Source organism: Sarcophilus harrisii, chromosome 1, assembly GCF_902635505.1.
Source record: "Sarcophilus harrisii chromosome 1, mSarHar1.11, whole genome shotgun sequence".
Taxonomy (NCBI): domain Eukaryota; kingdom Metazoa; phylum Chordata; class Mammalia; order Dasyuromorphia; family Dasyuridae; genus Sarcophilus; species Sarcophilus harrisii.
Genome location: NC_045426.1, coordinates 122,892,383 through 122,912,996, shown reverse-complemented (window position 1 = coordinate 122,912,996; position 20,614 = coordinate 122,892,383). Strand labels below are relative to the sequence as shown.

Here is a 20,614-nt window from a genome sequence, read left to right as displayed (position 1 = left end):
AGGTTTGGAGAGACTTACATGAACTGATGCTAAGTGAAATGAGCAGAACCAGGAGATCATTATATACCTCAACAACGATACTGTATGAGGATGTAATCTGATGGAAGTGTATGTCTTCGACAAAGAGACCTAATTCAGTTTCAGTTGATCAATGATGGACAGAAGCAGCTACACCCAAAGAAAGAACACTGGGAAATGAATGTAAACTGTTTGCATTTTTGTTTTGCTTCCCAGGTTATTTTTACCTTCTGAATCCAATTCTTCCTGTGCAACAAGAGAACTGTTTGGTACTGCACACATATATTGTATCTAGGATATATTGCGACATATTCAACATATATAGGACTGCTTGCCATCAGGGGGAGGGGGTGGAGGGAGAGAGGGGAAAAATCAGAACAGAAGTGAATGCAAGGGATAATGTTGTAAAAAATTATCTTGGCATGGGTTCTGTCAATAAAAAGTTATTATAATTAAAAAAAAAAAAAAAAGAAATATCCCTTTGACCACAGTGTTGGAGGGAGGCTTTTGGAGACTTGAGGCAAGGAGACCAAATAGGAGGCTGTTTCATTAAGTCCAGTTAGAACAATGGGGCCTAAAATAGAATGTTTTTGATATGAATGGAAAGAGTATAGACATGAGAAATGTTGTAGAGATAAAATCAGCATGATTTTAGCAGTTCATTGGATACAGGTAGTAGAGCAAGGAACAGTGAAGAATCAATGTTGGCTTCAAATTTGTGATGCCTTTGACAAAAATAGAGAAATTAGGAAGAAGGATATGTTTGGGGGAAAAAATAATGAATTTTGTTTTGGATGTGTTAATTTTGGACATTCAGTTCATAATGTGCCATCAGGGGTTGATAGTATGGAACTAGAGCTCAAAAGGAAAATTGTAACTGCATTTTTCTATTTTAGGCAATAATCGGTAGCTATTCTTCAATACTTTGCCTACTTTAGTAAGAACAAAGCACATTTGACTTTATACAAAGTGTTCACTAATGGAAGAACTGAATTTAAATGAAAGCATAGAAGATACTGGCCAATAACAGTAACTGAAGTTTGAATGCCTTAAGATTTACAGAATGCTTTCCTCATGACAACTTTGTAGGAACAGAGTCTAGGATACCATGATCATATGGCTAATAAGTGTTAGACGCAGGATTTAAACCCAGGTCTCCTGATTTGGAGCCCAGCACTCTTTGCATAACACCACATTGCCTCTCTTACTAGGTGGGGGAGGGAGCGTTAGGGAGGAAAGGAAGAATTAGACATGGGAATAGAAACATTCCTAGTAGTATGTAACTGCTTTCAGTTATGAACTTAGTGTTCTTGAAGCCCTTCATGTGCCTCTGCTGGCAGTTATCAAGGCATAAAGAATCTTAGCAATGGAAAACATTTTTCTTGCTTTGTTTTTAATTTAAACATATGGGCAAAAATAATCCAAGGGGATAAATGCTCCAGTAAATGGTTTATTTAAGGTCCAAGCTTTTCTGAATACATTTGATTGATGAGTACATTTTTAAATTTGATGTTGTCTTAGGAAAATAGCTCTCTCCAGAAAAAAGGGAAGAACACCAAGGCTGCAACCCAGGAGAAACCTCATGAAACATATCGGGTTCTCAAACGACGAAACTTGATCATAGAGGCTGTGGGCAATCTCCGATTAATCGAGAGCTTATTCACGTAAGAGTATCTGCTTTTGTGGTGGTAGTAGTAGTAGTAGTAGTAGTAGTAGTAGTAGTAGTAGTAGTAGTAGTAGTAGTAGTAATATACTGTCATAATACCTCAAAATTTTTCAGAGCCACTTGAATGTTGACATTAATTCTCTCTTTAATCCACATAGCATCCCCCAATAAAAGAGACGGAAAATAAGGTTGACCTTATTTTAAAATCTTGTCTGAGACAAAATGGACTGCTCTCTATTGCCCCAAATACAGTCCTTCCTAGTCTCCGCCCAAAAATGACTAGATTGCACTTTAAAAACTAAGCCTGAATCTTACTTAGTTTCTTTTGGCCACTCACATAAGTTGTGAGATATATTGAAAATAACAGACCTGGAAGTTCTTTTTTGTGATCATCCAGGCTTCAGAAGATGATCATGGACCAGGAAAAACAAGAAGGAGTATCCACTAAATGTTGTAAGAAGTCCATCATTCGCTTAGTTCGAAAACTATCTGAGGAAGGACTTTTGAGGTTATATAGAACCACAGTTATCCAAGATGGCATTAAAAAGAAGGTAATCTTAAAGCCCCCCTTACTCTCACAGAATTGAAAAATCTTTCCTCTCTCCCTTTCTCTTCTCTCCCTCTTTTCCTCTCTCATCTCATTTCCCTTCCACTCTTCCCCTTTTTTTTCTTATTCTCTTTCTCCTCTTCTTCCTTTCCTATTCCATAGTCCATCTTTCTTTATTACTTTTATACTCTTTCCCCACACTCCTTTTCATTTCTCCTATCCTTTTTCTCCCCACTGCCATATTTAAACTCTTTCTCCAAGACTATCATAGAAATCGTTCCCTTTTTAAAGAGGAAATCAAACAAGGCATGGGTAAGTGATTTGCTTATATCCTAAAGTGGTGCACAAGGAAGACTAGTAAAAACAAACATTCCTTACAGTTGTGCAATGCTTTGTGGTTTATAAAGTGCATAACAGTTGATGTTTGTAGGGTACTGGATGATTTAGAGCAATTTTCATGATTTTCTTTGAGTTTACATTATCCCTGTAATAAAAAGTAGTGTTATTTTACAGATGAATAAAACTGAGGTCAATTGAAGTGAAGTGACTTGCCCCATGTCCTGTAAGTCCTAAGTAGCAGGAACAAAAAACAAATACAGATTTTCTGTATTTTTTCTCCTATGCCAAGCTGTTTCTTTGGTAACTAAATAAACTCTTTGTTAGCCCTGAGGGGACAAAGAAAAGAGATGCTTATTGCAGCTCAGCAGGACATTTCTTGGAGAAATTAAATAACATTTAGAGAATAGAATTTTAGACTGAACATAAAAAAAAAAAAAAATTCAGGGAGGTCTGCAAGAAGTTATCCAAAAGAAAATGATGGAAGCAATGGTACCTTCTCTTAGTAACTGTAAGTCAGCCTTTTTGCACATATAATATTGTAAGTGAAACATATAAGTAGTGTCAACTCTGCACTGAGAGCAAAGAAAATGGCACTAAAGGAACAGTTGTTTTGAATCTCCTGTCCGTTTTGAGCCTGATTTTCAGTTTCTTTCTTACCATAACTTTGCCCTCACTTTTTCTTTTAAAGCAGACAAGACAATTGTGCTTACAAGATCAGTTCTTTGTGATGGTAGTAATATGATAGCTGGCAAAAATGTTTTTATGTCCATTTTTTAACTTGAGCCCCAAGAGTGATATGAGATAAAGAGTGTAAATGGGCCTGTTGTTCTGCTACAGAAGGGAAGACAAGGATGTAAAATTATTTACCCAAGATCACCCACACATGTAAGTACCAGAGCTAGGAACTGAATCCAGTTCTTCTAATACCAGAAGTTATTAACCTTGAGAAAGATTTCCACTCAAGAAGTCTTGTGCCTCTCTAAATCCAAACAGGAAAGATTAGAGTAGAATATAGCTTTCTTTTGTGTACACCAACAAAATTCAGCCCTAATGTGCCATCGTGGCACAGAGGGATCCCTGGATTCTCTTGAGGCCTTGGCAGAAGATCCCAGATTCTGGAAGTTTCAGCCAGGTTTTGAATGTAAGACTGGATACCTGTATTCCAACAACCAAACTCAAGGGTCATTGAAAGCCTGACCACTGGATAATGTATATTTTGGCCACAGTGACTCATAAAGGTGGTATGAGCCACTGTGATGCCAAGAATCCACACTGATGAAATGACAGCATTAGAGTAAGACTTGTGGAAGTAAGGCCCCAAGATCATTTCATTGGCAATAGTACTTTTTATTTTCATTCCATTTTTATGTTAAAAGAGCTTTTGCATAAATAAAATATATATAGCAAATATCTCCACAGAGCAATTGAAGTCTGAGGTGACCGTGTTTTATAAATAATGAATTTAAGTTTCTCCAAATCATAAAGCAGGTCCACTCAAGTGTAGTGCCATACCCATTAGTTGATTAGTAATTACAAATATAATTAAATTTTAAGTAGAATTAAATAAATTAAAAGTACAATAAATAGTCACATATCATGCATCCTCAAAAATGAAAATAGGCGTAGGAGGAATATGAATACAGGGTAGATTTTTTTTAAAAAAAGAAGCAGCATAGATCAAGGAAGCCAGTCCTGTCCTTTACTAAATGTAAATGTAATTAGTCTTCAATATGTCTTCATGATAGCTTTAGACATCATTTCAGAAATTTTAATTCCAGGCTGGAAAAGTACAATCGATTTATTGTCTTGGGAAAACTGAATATGATTAAAATGCACACAACTATGCACTGTTGTAAACTTGATGCTTTTGTTCCTATACATGTTTTAAATTCTTCTAGCAGAATAATCACTTGCCTTAAAAGAAATGTAAAGCTTCATGACTTTTTTAAATTTTCTGGCTAGGGTAACTGTAAACTAAAATTATGTTAAAACAACTGGCATCTTGATATATTTGTCTTAAAGAGCTATCTTTTGGAAATAAATCTTGAGTATTATTTGAAAATAGACATCACTGTATTTAGTTAATAAGCAAAAATTGGAGAGTAAGTTATGTTTCTCCTCCTCCTCTTCCTCCTATGTCTGCCTTTTTATCTCCTTTCTCTTCTTTTTTTCCTCTCTTTCCCTCCTCTGCCTTCCTCTCACCTGGTTTTTTGGACAATGTGATTGTTTTCCATAGGTGGAGTTTGTGGTCCACCCTTCTGTGAACACAAATGACCCTCTTATGAAAAGTGCCATTGAACAGGTTCGTTTCCGGATCTCCAACTCAAGCACAGCAAACAGGCAAGTTGCAGACACCAACAAAGATTTGTGTCTCTAATGATGTGTTCTTTTTTTTCCCCTCCCTAGGCAACATGTGGGACTTTGTCCATTTATATTGTTATGCAGTATTTATCAAGTGCTTACTATGTACAATACATCTGATGAAAAGGTGCAATGTTTATATAAGAAAAAATCTCTGCCCTTATGAAGCTTACTATCTAATAAAGAAAGCATCATTGATAACTGTAATGATAAGGACATCAGAGAGATGTAAAGCAAAGTTTTATTCAGACTTTATAAGACTAGATCAGTTTATTAACTTGAGTCATTTTTGTTTTTGATTTTTGCTTTGGTGCCCTAGTTCTAACACTGATCAGTTTCCACGTTTCTGTAGAAAATGGAACCCTCAGGAATGGTGGGAGGGCGAGGTGTTATTAGAGAGTAAGAATGTCTTTTTTAGCTACAAATATTTTATTATAGGAAGCTGATTCACTTTCACATGAGCATATAGTTTATAACTTTTTAGGTTGTGAGCAGAACTGTTTAGTTTATGTACCATACTTAATTTTCTTCAAAAGCCAGGAAACATCAATCCTTGAATAAGCATCTATGTTTGCCTCAAGCAAGGGTTCTTCACCTTCTTTGGGTCACTCTTGGGAAGCCTGTGACTTTTCTCAGAATCTTGTTTGTAAATGCATAATATAAAAATACCTTACATTATAAAGGAAACTAATTATGTTGAAATACAGTTAGCAGATTTTAAAAGTTTACAGAGCACTAGCCTAGAGAACATGTAAGTTTCCTTCTCTGATATAAAGGGTTTCTTTCAAGATCTTGTCTTTCTTAGGAGCTTTGATATTCTCAACATTTTGTGTCTTTGCTCTGACTTCAGGGTTAAACCACCCCCGACCCCTGCTCCCCAGGAAGAGTTAGAAGAAGAAAATCAAGAAAAAGAGGAAGTTGGTGGATCAGGAGAATCTCACACAGCAACTTCTAAATCTGAGAGCACTGGACGAATGAAGAAAACTGATGAGAAAATGGGCATAACACAGCTCAAAAATTATAACCCTGTTGTAGGTAAAAATGTCTTCAGTTCACTATTTGGGGCTTATTTCTTAATCATTTTGATATATCATTCATTATTCATCTGAGCAGTGAATTGAAACTCTAGGCCCAACTCTGAAATTTACTAGGTCCCATGACCCTTAGACACTTTGTTCAAACTCTTAGAGCTTATTTTTCTTCACTGGCCCAGGATATTAAGTTCTGCTTCAAAGGACAGCTGGATGAGGTGATTGGTTTGAAAACTTTGAAATATTAAACAAATATAAATGAGGATCATTATTCTTACTTTCACTTACTAAGAACCCATAACAAATGACTTTTTTATTTCAAGGACTCATCTCATTAGTATTTCAGCTCAGCAAGGGAGGGAGAAATGCATGGAGGTGTATGTACACTCCAGCCAAAAAAGTGTTGTGTCTGCATTCTTCTGGGAAGGTGGTAGCAGTCCTGCTTTCAGGGACTGAAGTGAAATGACTTCAAGATTAATCTCTGACTCTTTCAGACCTTCCTGACTGTGCCCACTACTTGCTCAAATGTCATCTGCTCTTGGTGTATGTGAAAGGAAAGCTAGCTTTGATAAGAAAGATAAATAAAACAAAATAATGCAGGTTACCAGGTGACAGTTTCAGTGCCAGTGACAATTTCAAGGCTTTGCATAATCTTCATGAACTGCATCTGGCTTGCATATTGCATTATTTGCAATATAATAGCACGAAAGAGTTACAAATAATCAATATTATACATTGGCAGCAAGAACAATGAACTAGGAGTTAAGAGATTGAGAGTATCATCCTTCTGCCTCTTATGAGCTGTGTAACCTTGGTACATAAATCCCTGCTCCCAACCCAGTACCTCCCAGGACTCTGTCTCTCTATGAGATTAAAGTCCTGAATTACATGATCTTTAAAATCCTTTCCAGGCTAAATGTTGACAGTTCCATAGTTATCTAGATTTAGGAGGAATTGAGTTGCAAAAAGTCATCATTCTTCTTATTTCCCAGTTCCAGGACTTGGACGTTCTTTGGGATTTCTCCCTAAAATGCCTCGATTACGGATGGTCCATATGTTTCTGTGGTATTTGATTTATGGACATCCTTTAAATGAGATATTTGAGAGGGGTGGTCAAGATGGTGAAAAAAAGATCAACAGTCAAGAGCCTAGTACTGACCAGAATAGAGTATGTATCCAGGTCCCTGGAGGAGGAGATTCAGAAGCTGAAGTGGAACTAGCTACTGAAACAGGTGAGATCCTGCCACGTCTGTGGACAGAAGCTGTACAAGTATCATTTATAAATCAAATGTTAATAATTTGATAACCATAATATTTTTCACACTTTGGTTAGCATGCAGAATACACTTGATTTAATGCTTATTTCAGTTATCTGAATAAGGATTCTTAAAGCCAGCAACATTTCTATTTTCATTTTAATACCTATTTGACTTTAGTCAAACTCTATCCAAGATTTATTTGGGTATTTGATAAATCAGTGATGATTTGCATTATTAAAGGGGGTTTCCTCACTCTGATCTCTCCCCACACAAAATAAAATTATAAATCCAATTAACAAAAGTTATTTGGATTCTTGGTGAAATGCTTCTCCCTTGATTTGTGTGTGAAACCATTAAATCTATTGATATGAACATGATTCCTGAGAGAATTTTCAACAACTTAGGTAATACCAGTGCTGTAAGGATACCAGTGCTATAAGGACCTTTTATGATCTTGTTCCATCTCTTGTTTGTACTGCCCAATAATGGGTGTGTTTTCTGAAGTATGTAAATGTGCTCTGCTGCCTTTCTTGTCCTCAATTCCATGACTGCCTTCCTGCTTTTTCCAAGACAGTTATCACTTCTCTTGAATCTTCATCCTCACCTTTGCTGACTGTCTCTTCATCTACCTCCAAACATCACTAAGTCTCTCTAATCCTAAAAAGCATTCTTTTGATCCTTCTGCCCCATGCAGCTGCTGCCTCAATTCTCTTGTACCCTTCATTCTTGAAAAGTTGTTATCTGCTAGACAGATGGCCGAGGGGAAGAGATGAGGAGTATGAGAAGATTTAGTCTGGCCATTGTACAAAGTAGAATAGAGAGAAGTAAAGGAATTACTGATGACCCACAAAGTTAGATGACAATTTTTTCTCCCATAATTTCATGACTTTCTTAGCAGGCAGCATTTTAGAAACAGGAGCAAGGAAGGCATAAAATAGAGCTGCCCAGGTTTAAAGTACTGAAGGAAGGAAAGTGTTGAACAGGATGAAGCCTTGAGAGAATGAGATTAGGCTAAACTGATAGTGATGAGAATACCAGGACAGTGATGAGAGTACAAAGAGAGTTTAGTTTACTAGGGAGAAAAAATTTTCACCAAGTCTATGATGCTTCTGAATCCCAGACTCTAGAAAGTCTGAGGTGGGAATTTGTAAGCCTTTAAGAATGGTAAGTACCAGATAGGGAAGATAGAAGTAGAATAAATTGGCATCAAAGTTTCAATAGTGTTTCTTCCAGGTGAAGCTTCTTGGCTGATTAAGTTGATTATAGTGGAGAGAGGAAAGTTTTGGCTGTTATAAGAAGAGTCCTGAGGTGAGAGGTTTCTGACAGTGGTGTCTCTTTTGGAGATCTCTCAGTTAACTTTGTGTCTGATCTGCCAAATATAAGCTGGAAAAACTTGAACCAAGTTTATATTATGTGAACTTTGTTTTATCTCTTCCTGTCTTGTCTGGGGTTCTCTATCCAGAGGCTCCTTAAACGTGTATAAAATTGAATTGAATTGAGACTTACCTTCATAGTAATGGCCAGGATGTTGGGCAGAGTGGGAATAGGATAGGCTTAGAGATCTCCCACCCAACCTTTAGTGTAGCCATTCTCTCTATGGTTTTGGAAAGTCATGTCCCTGCCTTCAGGCTAAACTTAAATACATAGAAATCAGCTGAAGACCACTTTGTTCTTTGTGTGATGTCTAGCATGTTATCATGCTTTTTTGATAGTTTCAATCTTTCTTTCATGTTAAGATATCCTATAACATTTCTGCAGTTACTTTTTGTCATGAAAATCAACACAATCATTTCTTCCCTTTTTTCCAATAATTAAGGCCACTGAGTCACCCACCTTCACCCGAAAAAAAAAATCTTAATAATAGCCATGATTGTATAGAACCAGAGAAGAACCAAAGTATAAACTCTATAAATATATAGGTTCTCCCTCTAGTTTGTTAGCTAACTACTGAGACAAGGTGTGTTCAGCTTGGCCTGTGTATGAAATAATTTATATATTTGTTGTCTATTGGTTGAATGTGATGTAGTAATATGCCTATCATCCTCTCTTCTCCAGACACACTTAAAAGTATATGCCGCCCTCTCTAACTCAAACACTTCTTTCTAGCTCAATTCTCTTCATTGATTCCCTGTGCTCATTCACTCAAGGATCTGTCTCATTCAAATCCTCCTTTCTGTTTTTTAATTCATTATTTGTACACTTTCACTTGAATTCCTTTCTCATGTGTCTTCCTCCTGTGCCTTTTTCTACCTGATCCTTCAGGTTTAAGGTAGCTGGTAACCTATATCTTAGCTTACTCTTCAAAATTAAAATAAACTTATATACTCTCCTACCCATCCACCCATGTTTTCCACCATCTGATTGAACATAAATTTGGAAATAAGTAAGTTTTTGTAAGATTTTTTACATTGTCAAGATTTCTGAGATTTTGAGAAAACCCAGGAGTTTGTTATTGAAAGCATTTTAGATAAGTAAGGCAGCCTTTCTTAGGACCTGGGCCTAACTAAAATTCTTCTTCTAGTGTTTGTGGATGAAGCTTCTTGGATGCGTTATGTTCCACCCATCCCAATACACAGAGACTTTGGATTTGGCTGGGCCCTTGTCAGTGATATCCTTCTGTGCTTGCCTCTGTCCATCTTCATCCAGATAGTCCAAGTCAGTTATAAGGTCAGTATGATCATTTCCTATTTCTTCTTCTCCTTAGCTCCCAGAACTTTTTGCCCACAAAGATGTTCTTTTCTAACCTCAAAAAAGTGAAGCAGAACTTTTCACACATTCTGTCAGGAAACCAGAAAAGCATGGATTTAGAGGAGAAACTACATTAGTAACTGCTCTTTGGAAGAAAAACTGAGTCCAATTTGGGAAACATGCTTGGGTTTTTTTTGCTTCCATATGACTCCTGTTTTTAGAAGAAGAAAGTGGCATTGTGTTAGTGTTATGGTGAGAGGGATGGGCTTAGAATCAGGAGACCTGAATTCAAATCCTAGGTCTGGCATTCATTAATTTCCCTATATTTCCATTTCATCATCAACAAAATGTAAATGAAAATATCAGCAGAAATTTTAAATAAGCTTAAAAATACTTTGTAAAGTGAGTTGCTATTTATTGAGCCTGGAATTAATATTTCATTTTCCTAGAGGTTCTTAATGGAGGATAATGGTTTACTCAGCTAAAGTTCTGAACTTTGGTATCCAAGATTCCATTAGGGAAAAGTTCAGAGATGTATGGATATTACAGTAGGCACAAGTTTGTTACTGAAAATCTACTATCTCAGACTGAGGCCTCCTGATCAAAGTTATTCCTTTCTCCCTTCCTCTCATCACTTTCAGTAGAGTGCTACAGGGACAGGGGGAATCGATCTATTCCCCATGTGATATATAGTCTACTTGCCATTTAGATCATTTTTGTTATAATTTCTTTCCAAATAAAGCAGCCCCACCTGCTTGGTACTTATCCTCTTTAGTGTCTGTTTGCTTTTCAAATCAAATCAAAAGATTATGAGACAACATGTATAAAAAGCAAATGGCATCGTGCTTGGCACATGGGAGATGCTATTTAAATGCTTATTCTCTTCCCTTCACTACTTTTAGTTAAAGAAATAATCCAAGAGAATCAATTATCTAACTTTATGGGGCTCCTTCCTGAAAGTGTGGCTCCATCTTACATACAAGTATACAATTTATCTTTATCTGTAAGCCCCGAGCTTTGCTCCTTTTTCAAAGTATTTAGACCAACAGTTAAGCAGAGCCGAAGAAAGTGTAATCATGGGTCCTTTGAGTCTTTGTGCATGTCTAAGTAATATAGAGAAGGGACAGCACAGGTTAATAAATAAGGACATTCATTGGAGCAGAACATTTTTCAGGTTCTCTTGTTTGCAAACCCAAGGTCAAGACATAGTTGTTAGTGTTCTTTTATACTCCTTGCCATTCATTTTGTGTTTTGAAATCTATACAACCTAAAAATGACCTATATAGGTGGATAACCTAGAAGATTTTTTGAATGACCCTCTGAAGAAGCACACATTGATTAGATTTCTTCCCAGGCCAATTCGACAGCAACTTCTATATAAAAGGTAAGTTCATCAGTGTTCATCTGATTTTAACATTGTCATTATTTGCCAAAGTATCTTTTAAAGCCTTCTTATAAATAAACATAGCCAGAAGGAGAAATTAATTATTAGTGAAAACTAATGATTTTCTTTTCTTTTTTTGTAATAGCTTTTTTCTTTTTCTTTTTCTTTTTCTTTTTCTTTTTTAAATTTTTTATTATAGCTTTTTATTCACAAGATATATGCATGGGTAATTTTTCAGCATTGATAATTGCAAAACCTTTTGTTCCAATTTTCCCCTCCTTCCCTCCACCCCCTCCCCCAGATGACAGGTTGACCAATACATGTTAAATATGTTAAAGTATAAGTTAAATAAAATATGTGTATACATATTATTTTGCTGTACAAAAAGAATTGGACTTTGAAATAATGTACAATTAACCTGTGAAGGAAATAAAAAATGCAGGTGGACAAAAATAGAGGGATTGGGAGTTTTTTTATTTTTCAAAAAAATGCAAGATAGTTTTTCATCATTCACCTTTGCAAAACCTTGTGTTCCAAATTTTTCTTCTCAACCACTTCCCCCTTTCCCTGGACAGCAAGTAATTCAGTATAGGTTAAACATGTACAATTCTTCTAAACATATTTCTAAATTATCATGCTGCACAAGAAAAATTAGATCAAAAGGAGGAAAAATGAGAAAGAAAGAAAAACAAGTAAGCAAACAATAACCACAAAGGTGAATCTGCTATGTTATGATCCACATTCAGTCCCCATAGTCCTCTCTCTGGATACAGATAAGCTTTCTCTATCACAAATCTATTGGAATTGGCCTGAATAGCTTCATTGTTGTAAAGAGCTATGTCCATCACAGTTGATCATCACATAATCTTGTTGGGGTTTTTATTTATTTATTTATAGCTTTTTATTTACAATTTATATGCATGGGTAATTTTACAGCATTGACAATTGCCAAACCATTTATTCCAATTTTCCCCTCCTTCCCCCCACACCCTTCCCCAGGTGGCAGGTTGACCAATACATATTAAATATATTAAGGTATAAATTAAATACAATATACGTATACGTGTCCAAACCGTTATTTTGCTGTACAAAAAGAATCAGACTTTGAAATAGTGTACAATTAGCCTGTAAAGGAAATAAAAAATGCAGGTGGACAAAAATAGAGGGATTGGGAATTCTATGTAGTGGTTCGTAGTCATCTCCCAGAGTTCTTTCACTGGGTGTAGCTGGTTCAATTCATTACTGCTCTATTGGAACTGATTTGGTTCATCTCATTGCTGGAGATGGCCACATCCATCAGAATTGATCATCATATAGTATTGTTGTTGAAGTATATAATGATCTCCTGCTCCTGTTTGTTTCACTCAGCATCAGTTCGTGTAAGTCTCTCCAGGCCTTTCTGAAATCATCCTGTTGGTCATTTCTTACCAAACAATAATATTCCATAATATTCATATACTACAATTTATTCATCCATTCTCCAATTGATGGGCATCCACTCAGTTTCCAGTTTCTGGCCACTACAAAGAGGGCTGCCACAACATTCATGCACATACAGATCCCTTTCCCTTCTTTAAAATCTCTTTGGGATATAAGCCCAGTAGTAGCACTGCTGCATCAAAGGATATGCACAGTTTGGTAACTTTTTGAGCATAGTTCCAAATTGCTCTCCAGAATGGTTGGATGTATTCACAATTCCACCAACAGTGTATTAGTGTCCCTGTTTTCCCACATCCCCTCCAATATTCCGCATTATCTTTCCCTGTCATTCTAGCCAATCTGACAGGTGAATCACATAATCTTGTTGTTACTGTCTACAATGTTCTATTGGTTCTACTCACTTCACTTTGGTTCATATAAAACACTAATAATTTTCATTTAATCTTCCTATATATATGCCTTCTATAGAAAAAAGACATTAGGAAAGAGAAATTTGGGTGGGGGTGAATGGGATATAATTCTGGTGATACAATATGACTGTGACTCAAGAAACAAAATTTCTCTCCTAGCATTAGGTAAAGTGGGGGGACTCAGCACATAACTAATAATCACTTATAAGGCAGTAGAATAAGAAATATGATTTAGGAAAGATATGGTCATAAAAAGAAACAAGACCATAGTCATATAGTCAGAGTAAGGGACAGACAGACCATTTATGTCTTCTCTTGTCAACAGTAAAGTGTGAAAAGCCCTAAAGAAGGCCTCTAGTATATTGGGGAGAATTGTAAATTTATTTAAATACATGTATGAGAATTTTGCAGGATGAAAAAAAAAACTGGATTTCAATCTTTAGCACTGGAGAAAATATCCATATTAATCAGATCATAGATCCATTGAAGTATAAATATACATGTAAAATATACATAAATATGAAATATTTAAACATGATACTTAATATCTGTTTTTAGGCTATTTTCAAGTAAAAATTAACTGTTAATTAAAGAAACAAATTATTTAGGGGAGATGGTTCTATGTTAATTCCAAATGTGAATTGGTTTTCTTTTATCTAAATTCATCCCCAAATCCCCAATTCTAGGAAATACTCTTACACCTAAACATTGATTTGATGATTACTTTTTCCAAATGATTCTGATTGCTAAATCAAAATCAGATTTTAAAATAATTTATTGTATTTTCTTTGCTAGTTGGTAGAAATGGTGATTCTGGATTTGAGAAAAGGCATAATGTGAGGTAGATGAGTTTTATTTAAAGGAACTTTTAAAGCAAGAAGTTCCTTTCTTGCTCCAGAAACAATATCTCTGAAATATAATTGGTGATGTTTGGGTGCTTGATAGGATTACCTATCATTTTCATTCATCTTTTTTGCAGGCGGTATATTTTTTCAGTAGTGGAGAATCTTCAGAGACTTTGCTATATGGGACTGCTGCAGTTTGGTCCCACAGAAAAATTTCAGGATAAAGATCAGGTAACATCTTTAAAGCCCAAGTGGTGGTGATGATGTTGGCAGGGGTGGTGGTGATGGTGGTGATGGTGGTGGTGATGGCTTGGCAAAAACAGTGCCAGCAACCAAATTCACTGTTGATGTCTGTCTGCATGCACAATTTTCTTATAGGTATTCATATATTTAAAGAAGAATGCAGTGATTATTGATACTACAATCTGTGACCCACATTATAATCTGGCCCAAAGCAGCCGACCCTATGAAAGGCGCCTGTACATTCTGGACACGATGCAAGATGTGGAAAACTATTGGTTTGATTTACAGTGTGTCTGCCTTAATACTCCATTAGGTACAATTTCTTTGCCAGATCTCACTACTTTTTCTCCATTGTATTGAGTTTTAGACTGTTAGAGCTAGAAAGAAACTATCTTATCCAAACCCTCATTTTACAGATTTGGGACACAAGACCTAATAATAGTGACTTTTCCAGAGTAATTTGAAGTAGTTGATAGCAGAATCAGAAGTAGAAGCCAAGTCTCCTTGACATGATCTAGCTCTCTTCACTCTGTACTATCTTTTCTCCTGTTTATTCTTCCTTTTTTCCTCTCCAAAAAAGTACCTGGGTGCCTTTATTTCCATTTGTGCTTAGAACAAGAACTAAAATCCTTTACCTCTTAGACACACATAAAAATAACTGTTCTAGAGCTGTTTTATTGTACGCAAAGTTTTTTCTTTATCCTGACCTTCTGAAGTAGGTAGTTTCAGGGATCCTCTCCATTTTAGAGATGAGGATATAAGTCAAAAGGGATGTTTACAGGTGGGCCATACAGCTCAAATGTTCAAAATAGATTTCTTTTGCCTCTAGAGCTAACACTCTTTCTACTGTACCACGTTGCCTCTTTTTTTTTCTTTTTGCTGAGGCAATTGGGGTTAAGTGACTTGCCCAGGGTCACACAGCTAGGAAATGTTAAGTGTCTGAGGTCAAATTTGAACTCGAGTCCTTCTGATTCAAGACTGATGTTCTCTCCACTGTGCCACCTAGCTGCCCCAAACTACACTGCCTCTTTATGCAAGCAGTAGAACAGGAAGATCAACATTATTCATATTTTGTTTGATCATTTCCCTTTTCCCTTGACAGTGCCACCATCTTTTGGTTAACCAGCTCCATGACCTAGGAGTCTGAGGCTCTTCTCCCTCACTCTCTTTATCCATTCAGTTGACAAGTCCTCAGTTCCACCTCCACAACATGTATACATCCCTCCCCTTCTTTCCACTCACATCACAATCAACCTAGCTGATAATTGTAATCTCTTTTGCCCAGGCTGTTGTAATAACCTCTTAATTGATTCCCTTGTCTCAAGTTTTTCCCCTCTCCTCATATTTGCCAAATTGATGATCCTTTTTAAAATGTTTGTTTGTTGTTTTGTTGATACCTTTTTTATGATCACCTTCATTTTCCACTGAAATCACTCCTCTTGCTCCTCCTCTTCCTCTAGCATCATCCAATAGAACCAGCCCTTGCAACAAGTAAATATAGTAAAGCAAAACAAATCAACACTTTAGTCATCCCAAATGGATATTTCTAAAGAACAAGTGGGACCATGTCTCTTTTCATTTAAAAAAAAAAAAAAAACTCTGGGACTTTCCAGTTGCCTCTAGGATAAAATAACGAATTTTCCTGTTTGACCAACTGCCTACAACCTACTTTTCTAGGCTGGATATCTTTCACACTCCCACTTCTTGCTCTCCACCAGGATGACCAACATCCTGTTCCTCAGATATCATATTTTGTCTCCTATCTCTGTACTTTCATTTAAACTCTTTACCATCATGAGGGTATTCTTCTCTTAAAATCTCCACTTTCCTTCACAGAAGTTCTTTCCTGTTAAACCCCCTACATCTCCTTTCCATATTGTTTACATTTTATATTTGCTTACAGATGTCCACATTATTTTTTCAGTAGAATATAAACTCCTAAAGGTCATTCATTTTTTAGTCTATCTCCAGTACCTAGCCCAATTCCTGACATATAAAACCTGCTTAATAAATGCTTTATAAATTGAATGGATATTATAAAAACAATTGAGCAAAATTGTACCTTTACTCAGTAGTAAATATATAAGATGAACTGAGTTGGGTAACATATGTTTTCTCATTTGAGACTTCTTAAAAGGATCTAAAAGAATTACTAAATCATGAATGTCATAAAGTATTGCTTTTACTCATCAGATGAACTTGCCAGCAGGTAAAAGATTTTACTTTTCTACCAGGTTAAAAGTTTATGACTTGGCATATTTTTTATAGTTTTAAATTTTCCTCAGCAAAGGTTGTCAGACACTTTTCAACCATATGAAATTTCTGTATAACATAACATAGTTCCAGAAAAAGAGTCAAGGATGACTCCTAGTTTCTGAACTTGTATGACTAAAAGGATGATAGCACTTTTAATAGAAATAGAGAAAGGTACATATACCTATAAATAATGCTTCTCTTTAATTTTTTTAATCCCAGAAATCTTACTTATTTTATTCATCAACTTTTATTAAGTATCTATGCCCTTTGTAGGCTGTATACTAGTTGGTTGTATTATCCCACTCACTAACATCCTCTGATACTACATTGTGGCAGAGAGGTGATCCTCAGTTCTCAGAGTCTATGCCAGTTTAATACAAGTTGCAGCAGAGGAACTCCATAGAGGTAGAGAGGGACCCCCACCAGTGAAATCACAGATCATTGAAGAATTGGGTTAACTCCATAATCCTTTCCATCATTGCCCAGGAAATAAAAAGTAACTTTGATCCCATGAAATATAATTATTTCAACATAACATATAGGTTATTAAACATATAGCTAGCTTAGCACAACCAAGAGAAAAACAGACAACCTCAGGTACTAGCAAGCAATTCAGAAAATCAGCTGCCTCAAAGGACTTTAGATCCACTTGTCTCTTCTTCTTACTCCCATTATATCCCATATTCTGTCCTTCACTCCTCTTCTCCTTCCAGCCCACCTCTCTTCTGTCTTGTGGCCTTGCTAGAATAAGTGAATACAAGTAGTTGTTTATTTCTTGTGACCATTTCTCCATCTTGAAGTTTAACCTGCATAGTCCTCCTTCATGTTATTCCACTTAGCTCTTTAGCCTTTAACCCTGAAATAAATTTATAGTCTCCAAAGTATAGTGGCTTCCTCCTTCTCCTGGTGTGAATAATACTTTGACAAATTTCTTTAAAAATCAGTTTTGCTGATTTTAGATCAACCATTTGACCTTGGAGTCAAGAAGATTCTAATTCAAATCTTGCCTCTTCCACATATTGCCTTTATGATGATTACTTAATGTTTCAGTGTGCTAGAAATTTTTGGAAGATTAAAAGTTAGATAGGTTGCCAATCTGCATTGGTAAAGAGTGTTTCCAACCTGAAAACCGTGTACACTTGGACTTCTCCTTTTCTTCCCCCAAAAAATGTTTATGCAGAGTTAGAAAACACGAGTCTTCTACTTTGTTATCCTTAATTTTCATCCTAGCTGCATTCTATAGCCACTCTCTGGTGATGGGAAGGGGCTGCTGTCAGTGAGGTGTGAGTAATGCCAGGAGATTAATTTGGTTTCCTAGGAGTGGTTCGCTATCCTCGGGTCAAGAAGAGCAGTACTCAGGATCCAAACAGCGAGTCTGGCAGTGTGGAGGCGGACATGGAGCAGGAGAACGCGATTGACAAGCACAACTTGGAACGCAAGTGTGCGATGCTGGAGTACATCTCGTATGTTGGCCTTCTGATCTTCTCCCCCTTTGCTGTGGACAGAGCACACATGTACCCAAAAAAACATTGCCAGTTCCTGCACAGGCCAAACACTGTGTGAGGCATCAGGTCACAAATGGTTTGGGGTAAAAGAGCCATAGACTTGGAGTCAAACAAGTCTGGATTTGAGTCCTTCCTTAGATATGGAACCACTGGCAGAGAGTTTCCTCATCTGTATAATGGAAATAAGAATACTGTATTACACTGACCCTGTTATTTCACTGGTATAGGAGACTCGGGAGGAAGTCCTCGTTACTAGGTAGTTCCATACTATCTCTCCAGCTCATATATAGTCTTAGATCCCAGGACCACATATCTGGCACTGGTCAGGGCAGACTTGAACCAGGGTCACCCTGGGCCTACATCTACTTCTCTAGCACCTGTCCTAAACCTCTTTTATTTTCAAGTCATACTAAAGTATAAAGTTAAAAGTTGAAACAGAGATGCAGCAAGCCTAGCCAACTTGGATCTATCATGTTAAACTTAATAGATACTTTTTCAAAAATCAAGCTGTTTGCAACAGATATTCACAAAGATGCAGGCATCTTTTTCTATTCTTCATTTAAGGAAATGGTCATAATAACAAAAAGAAAATTTTCAAAAAATCTCTTCCACTGGGTTGTATGAAATCTTGTAGTGATACGAGCTGTTCTCAGTGTGAGCATTTAAAGGCACTGTGGCTTCTCTTAGTAATGAGACTGTTCAGATAGTATTTAAGATTTACAGAGCCCTTCCCTCTAATATTCTCTGTCTGAGGTTGTACATGTATTGTTATCTCTGTTTTACAGATGAGAGTATTGAAGCCCAGAGAGATAGAGAGTGATTGTCCTACTGTTTCACAATTTAGCTGAATGCAAATGTGTACATAGGCCTTTCCATTATGTTATGTAACCTGATGTACTTAATGTTTTGGTGTTCAGGAAAGGTTTTTCTCCCTCCAGTTCACTCTGTAACTCTGGATATCACGGGCCTTAGAGTTTGAAAAGCCATCTCTTCCAGCTCTTTATTTTTTCAGCTTGAGGTCCAGAGAGTAGAAAGGACTAAGGTACTAAGTGCAATGACCAAGGAAAACCAGGATTTGAACATAATTCATTTAGTTATGAATCTCATTTCTCCACAAGAGTAACAAAGTTAAGAGGTTCATTTAGGCTCTCATCAGTTATTTGGACTACTGCAATTTCCAGGCTCAGTTCACTCCAGTGAATCCATTGGAGTCACCAAATGGTTACCAAAATCATCCTATAAAACACTTTGAAAACTTTAAAGTACTATGGAAATGTTAACTACACTTACTCAAAAGTAATCCAAAAGACACATATATCAAAAGTAGTATTATGTGGTGGAGATGATTTATCAGCTTTGCCTGTGTCCCTTCATCTTATTATACCTGTGGATGGAAGCCTTTGAAAAGCAGAGTGCTGTTGAAAAGATAGCAAATTCAGTCTTGTACACGCCAAAGTAAGCAGGAAGACCTCATTGCCTCCCTGCTTTCCTCTAGCCAGAAAGAATGCCATGAGGATGAGCAGGAAGGGAGAGAGAGGCTCAGCCTGGGCCTAGAAGTGATCATCTGCATATTTGCAACACAACAGGGCAGCTGCAGAATCATCCCAAACTTTTTCCTGCCAACCCAAGATAAGTGCTTTTTAGGTCTCATTTGTAAGGAGAGGATTCCAAATTATAATATTAGAGGTTTGGTTTGTACTCTCTTTCCTTCTGCATAGGACTATGCTCAACTCAAGTCAAGTCTTACTGAGGTCTGTTAAACTTTGGATAGCTACTTTTTTCCCTTCTCTGAGAATCAGTAGCAGCTAACACTGAGTTCCCTCTTGATACTTTGCTGCCAATTCTGTTTGTTCTTAGACTATCACTTCCTATGCCAAAATGCCCTAGACTTCATGGTACACTATTCTCTTTCTTTCCCTGATTTAGATTACCTATTACTTTCCTGAGAATGTTCCCATGGCCTTTTTCCACACCCAATAAAGCCAAAGGGACATATACATATTGGGAATTCAGTCCTGTGGAGATTTAGATTATTTTCAAGGTTGGGTTAATTATCCTTTTATGAACTACATCTTGACTCAGACCCCCCCCAAAATACATTTGTGTCAAATATAGAGAGGGCAAGGGGAGGAATGTGTCTACATTTAGCTTCAATCTTTGCAAAACACTGTTAAAAGACATTGAAAAGAACAAGGAAACTAAAGGCCTTCCCCCACCCTGGGGTGTAAGCATCTGTAAATCTGAATGTTATTGATCTTCATGATATTAGACGTGCCAAGAAACTCGAATGAGAATTCACCTAACAACATAGGTTTCTCATTTATTAAATGGCTCAATATTTAATTAGATAACTTAATCAGGAAGAATGTGAGTTCAAAAAATGCCCCTTCTGATTACTAGTTGTGTGATTATGGATAAGTCTTAAAACTTTTAATTCATTTCACTTGTGTCTCTTCTATAGCAGGATTAAAAATACCTTTGGTTTCAGATAAAGTCATCATATATGTAAAACCCTTGACAAAGCAAGTCCTCATGCTTGTCAGCTATCACCATTCTTGTTATTGCTATTCTAGAGAGTTCTACTTTTTTTTTTCTTGTAGTTTTCCCTGATTCTTTTAATCT

The 20,614-nt window shown here is 36.5% G+C and overlaps 1 protein-coding gene across 3 annotated transcripts in view; it reads left to right on the top strand.

Annotated features, from left to right (window-relative positions):
* The window catches only part of GTF3C1 (general transcription factor IIIC subunit 1), a 127,258-nt gene that overhangs the window by 68,962 nt on the left and 37,682 nt on the right, over positions 1 to 20,614 (top strand). For all 3 annotated transcript variants that reach the window (XM_031962724.1, XM_031962718.1, XM_023497884.2), the window contains 10 exons: positions 1,540 to 1,682; positions 2,082 to 2,235; positions 4,807 to 4,910; positions 5,782 to 5,966; positions 6,955 to 7,194; positions 9,743 to 9,888; positions 11,196 to 11,293; positions 14,123 to 14,219; positions 14,367 to 14,544; positions 17,806 to 17,950. In XM_031962724.1, the coding sequence (XP_031818584.1) occupies positions 1,540 to 1,682; positions 2,082 to 2,235; positions 4,807 to 4,910; positions 5,782 to 5,966; positions 6,955 to 7,194; positions 9,743 to 9,888; positions 11,196 to 11,293; positions 14,123 to 14,219; positions 14,367 to 14,544; positions 17,806 to 17,950 (1,490 nt within the window). The remainder of the gene's footprint in view (positions 1 to 1,539; positions 1,683 to 2,081; positions 2,236 to 4,806; positions 4,911 to 5,781; positions 5,967 to 6,954; positions 7,195 to 9,742; positions 9,889 to 11,195; positions 11,294 to 14,122; positions 14,220 to 14,366; positions 14,545 to 17,805; positions 17,951 to 20,614) is intronic.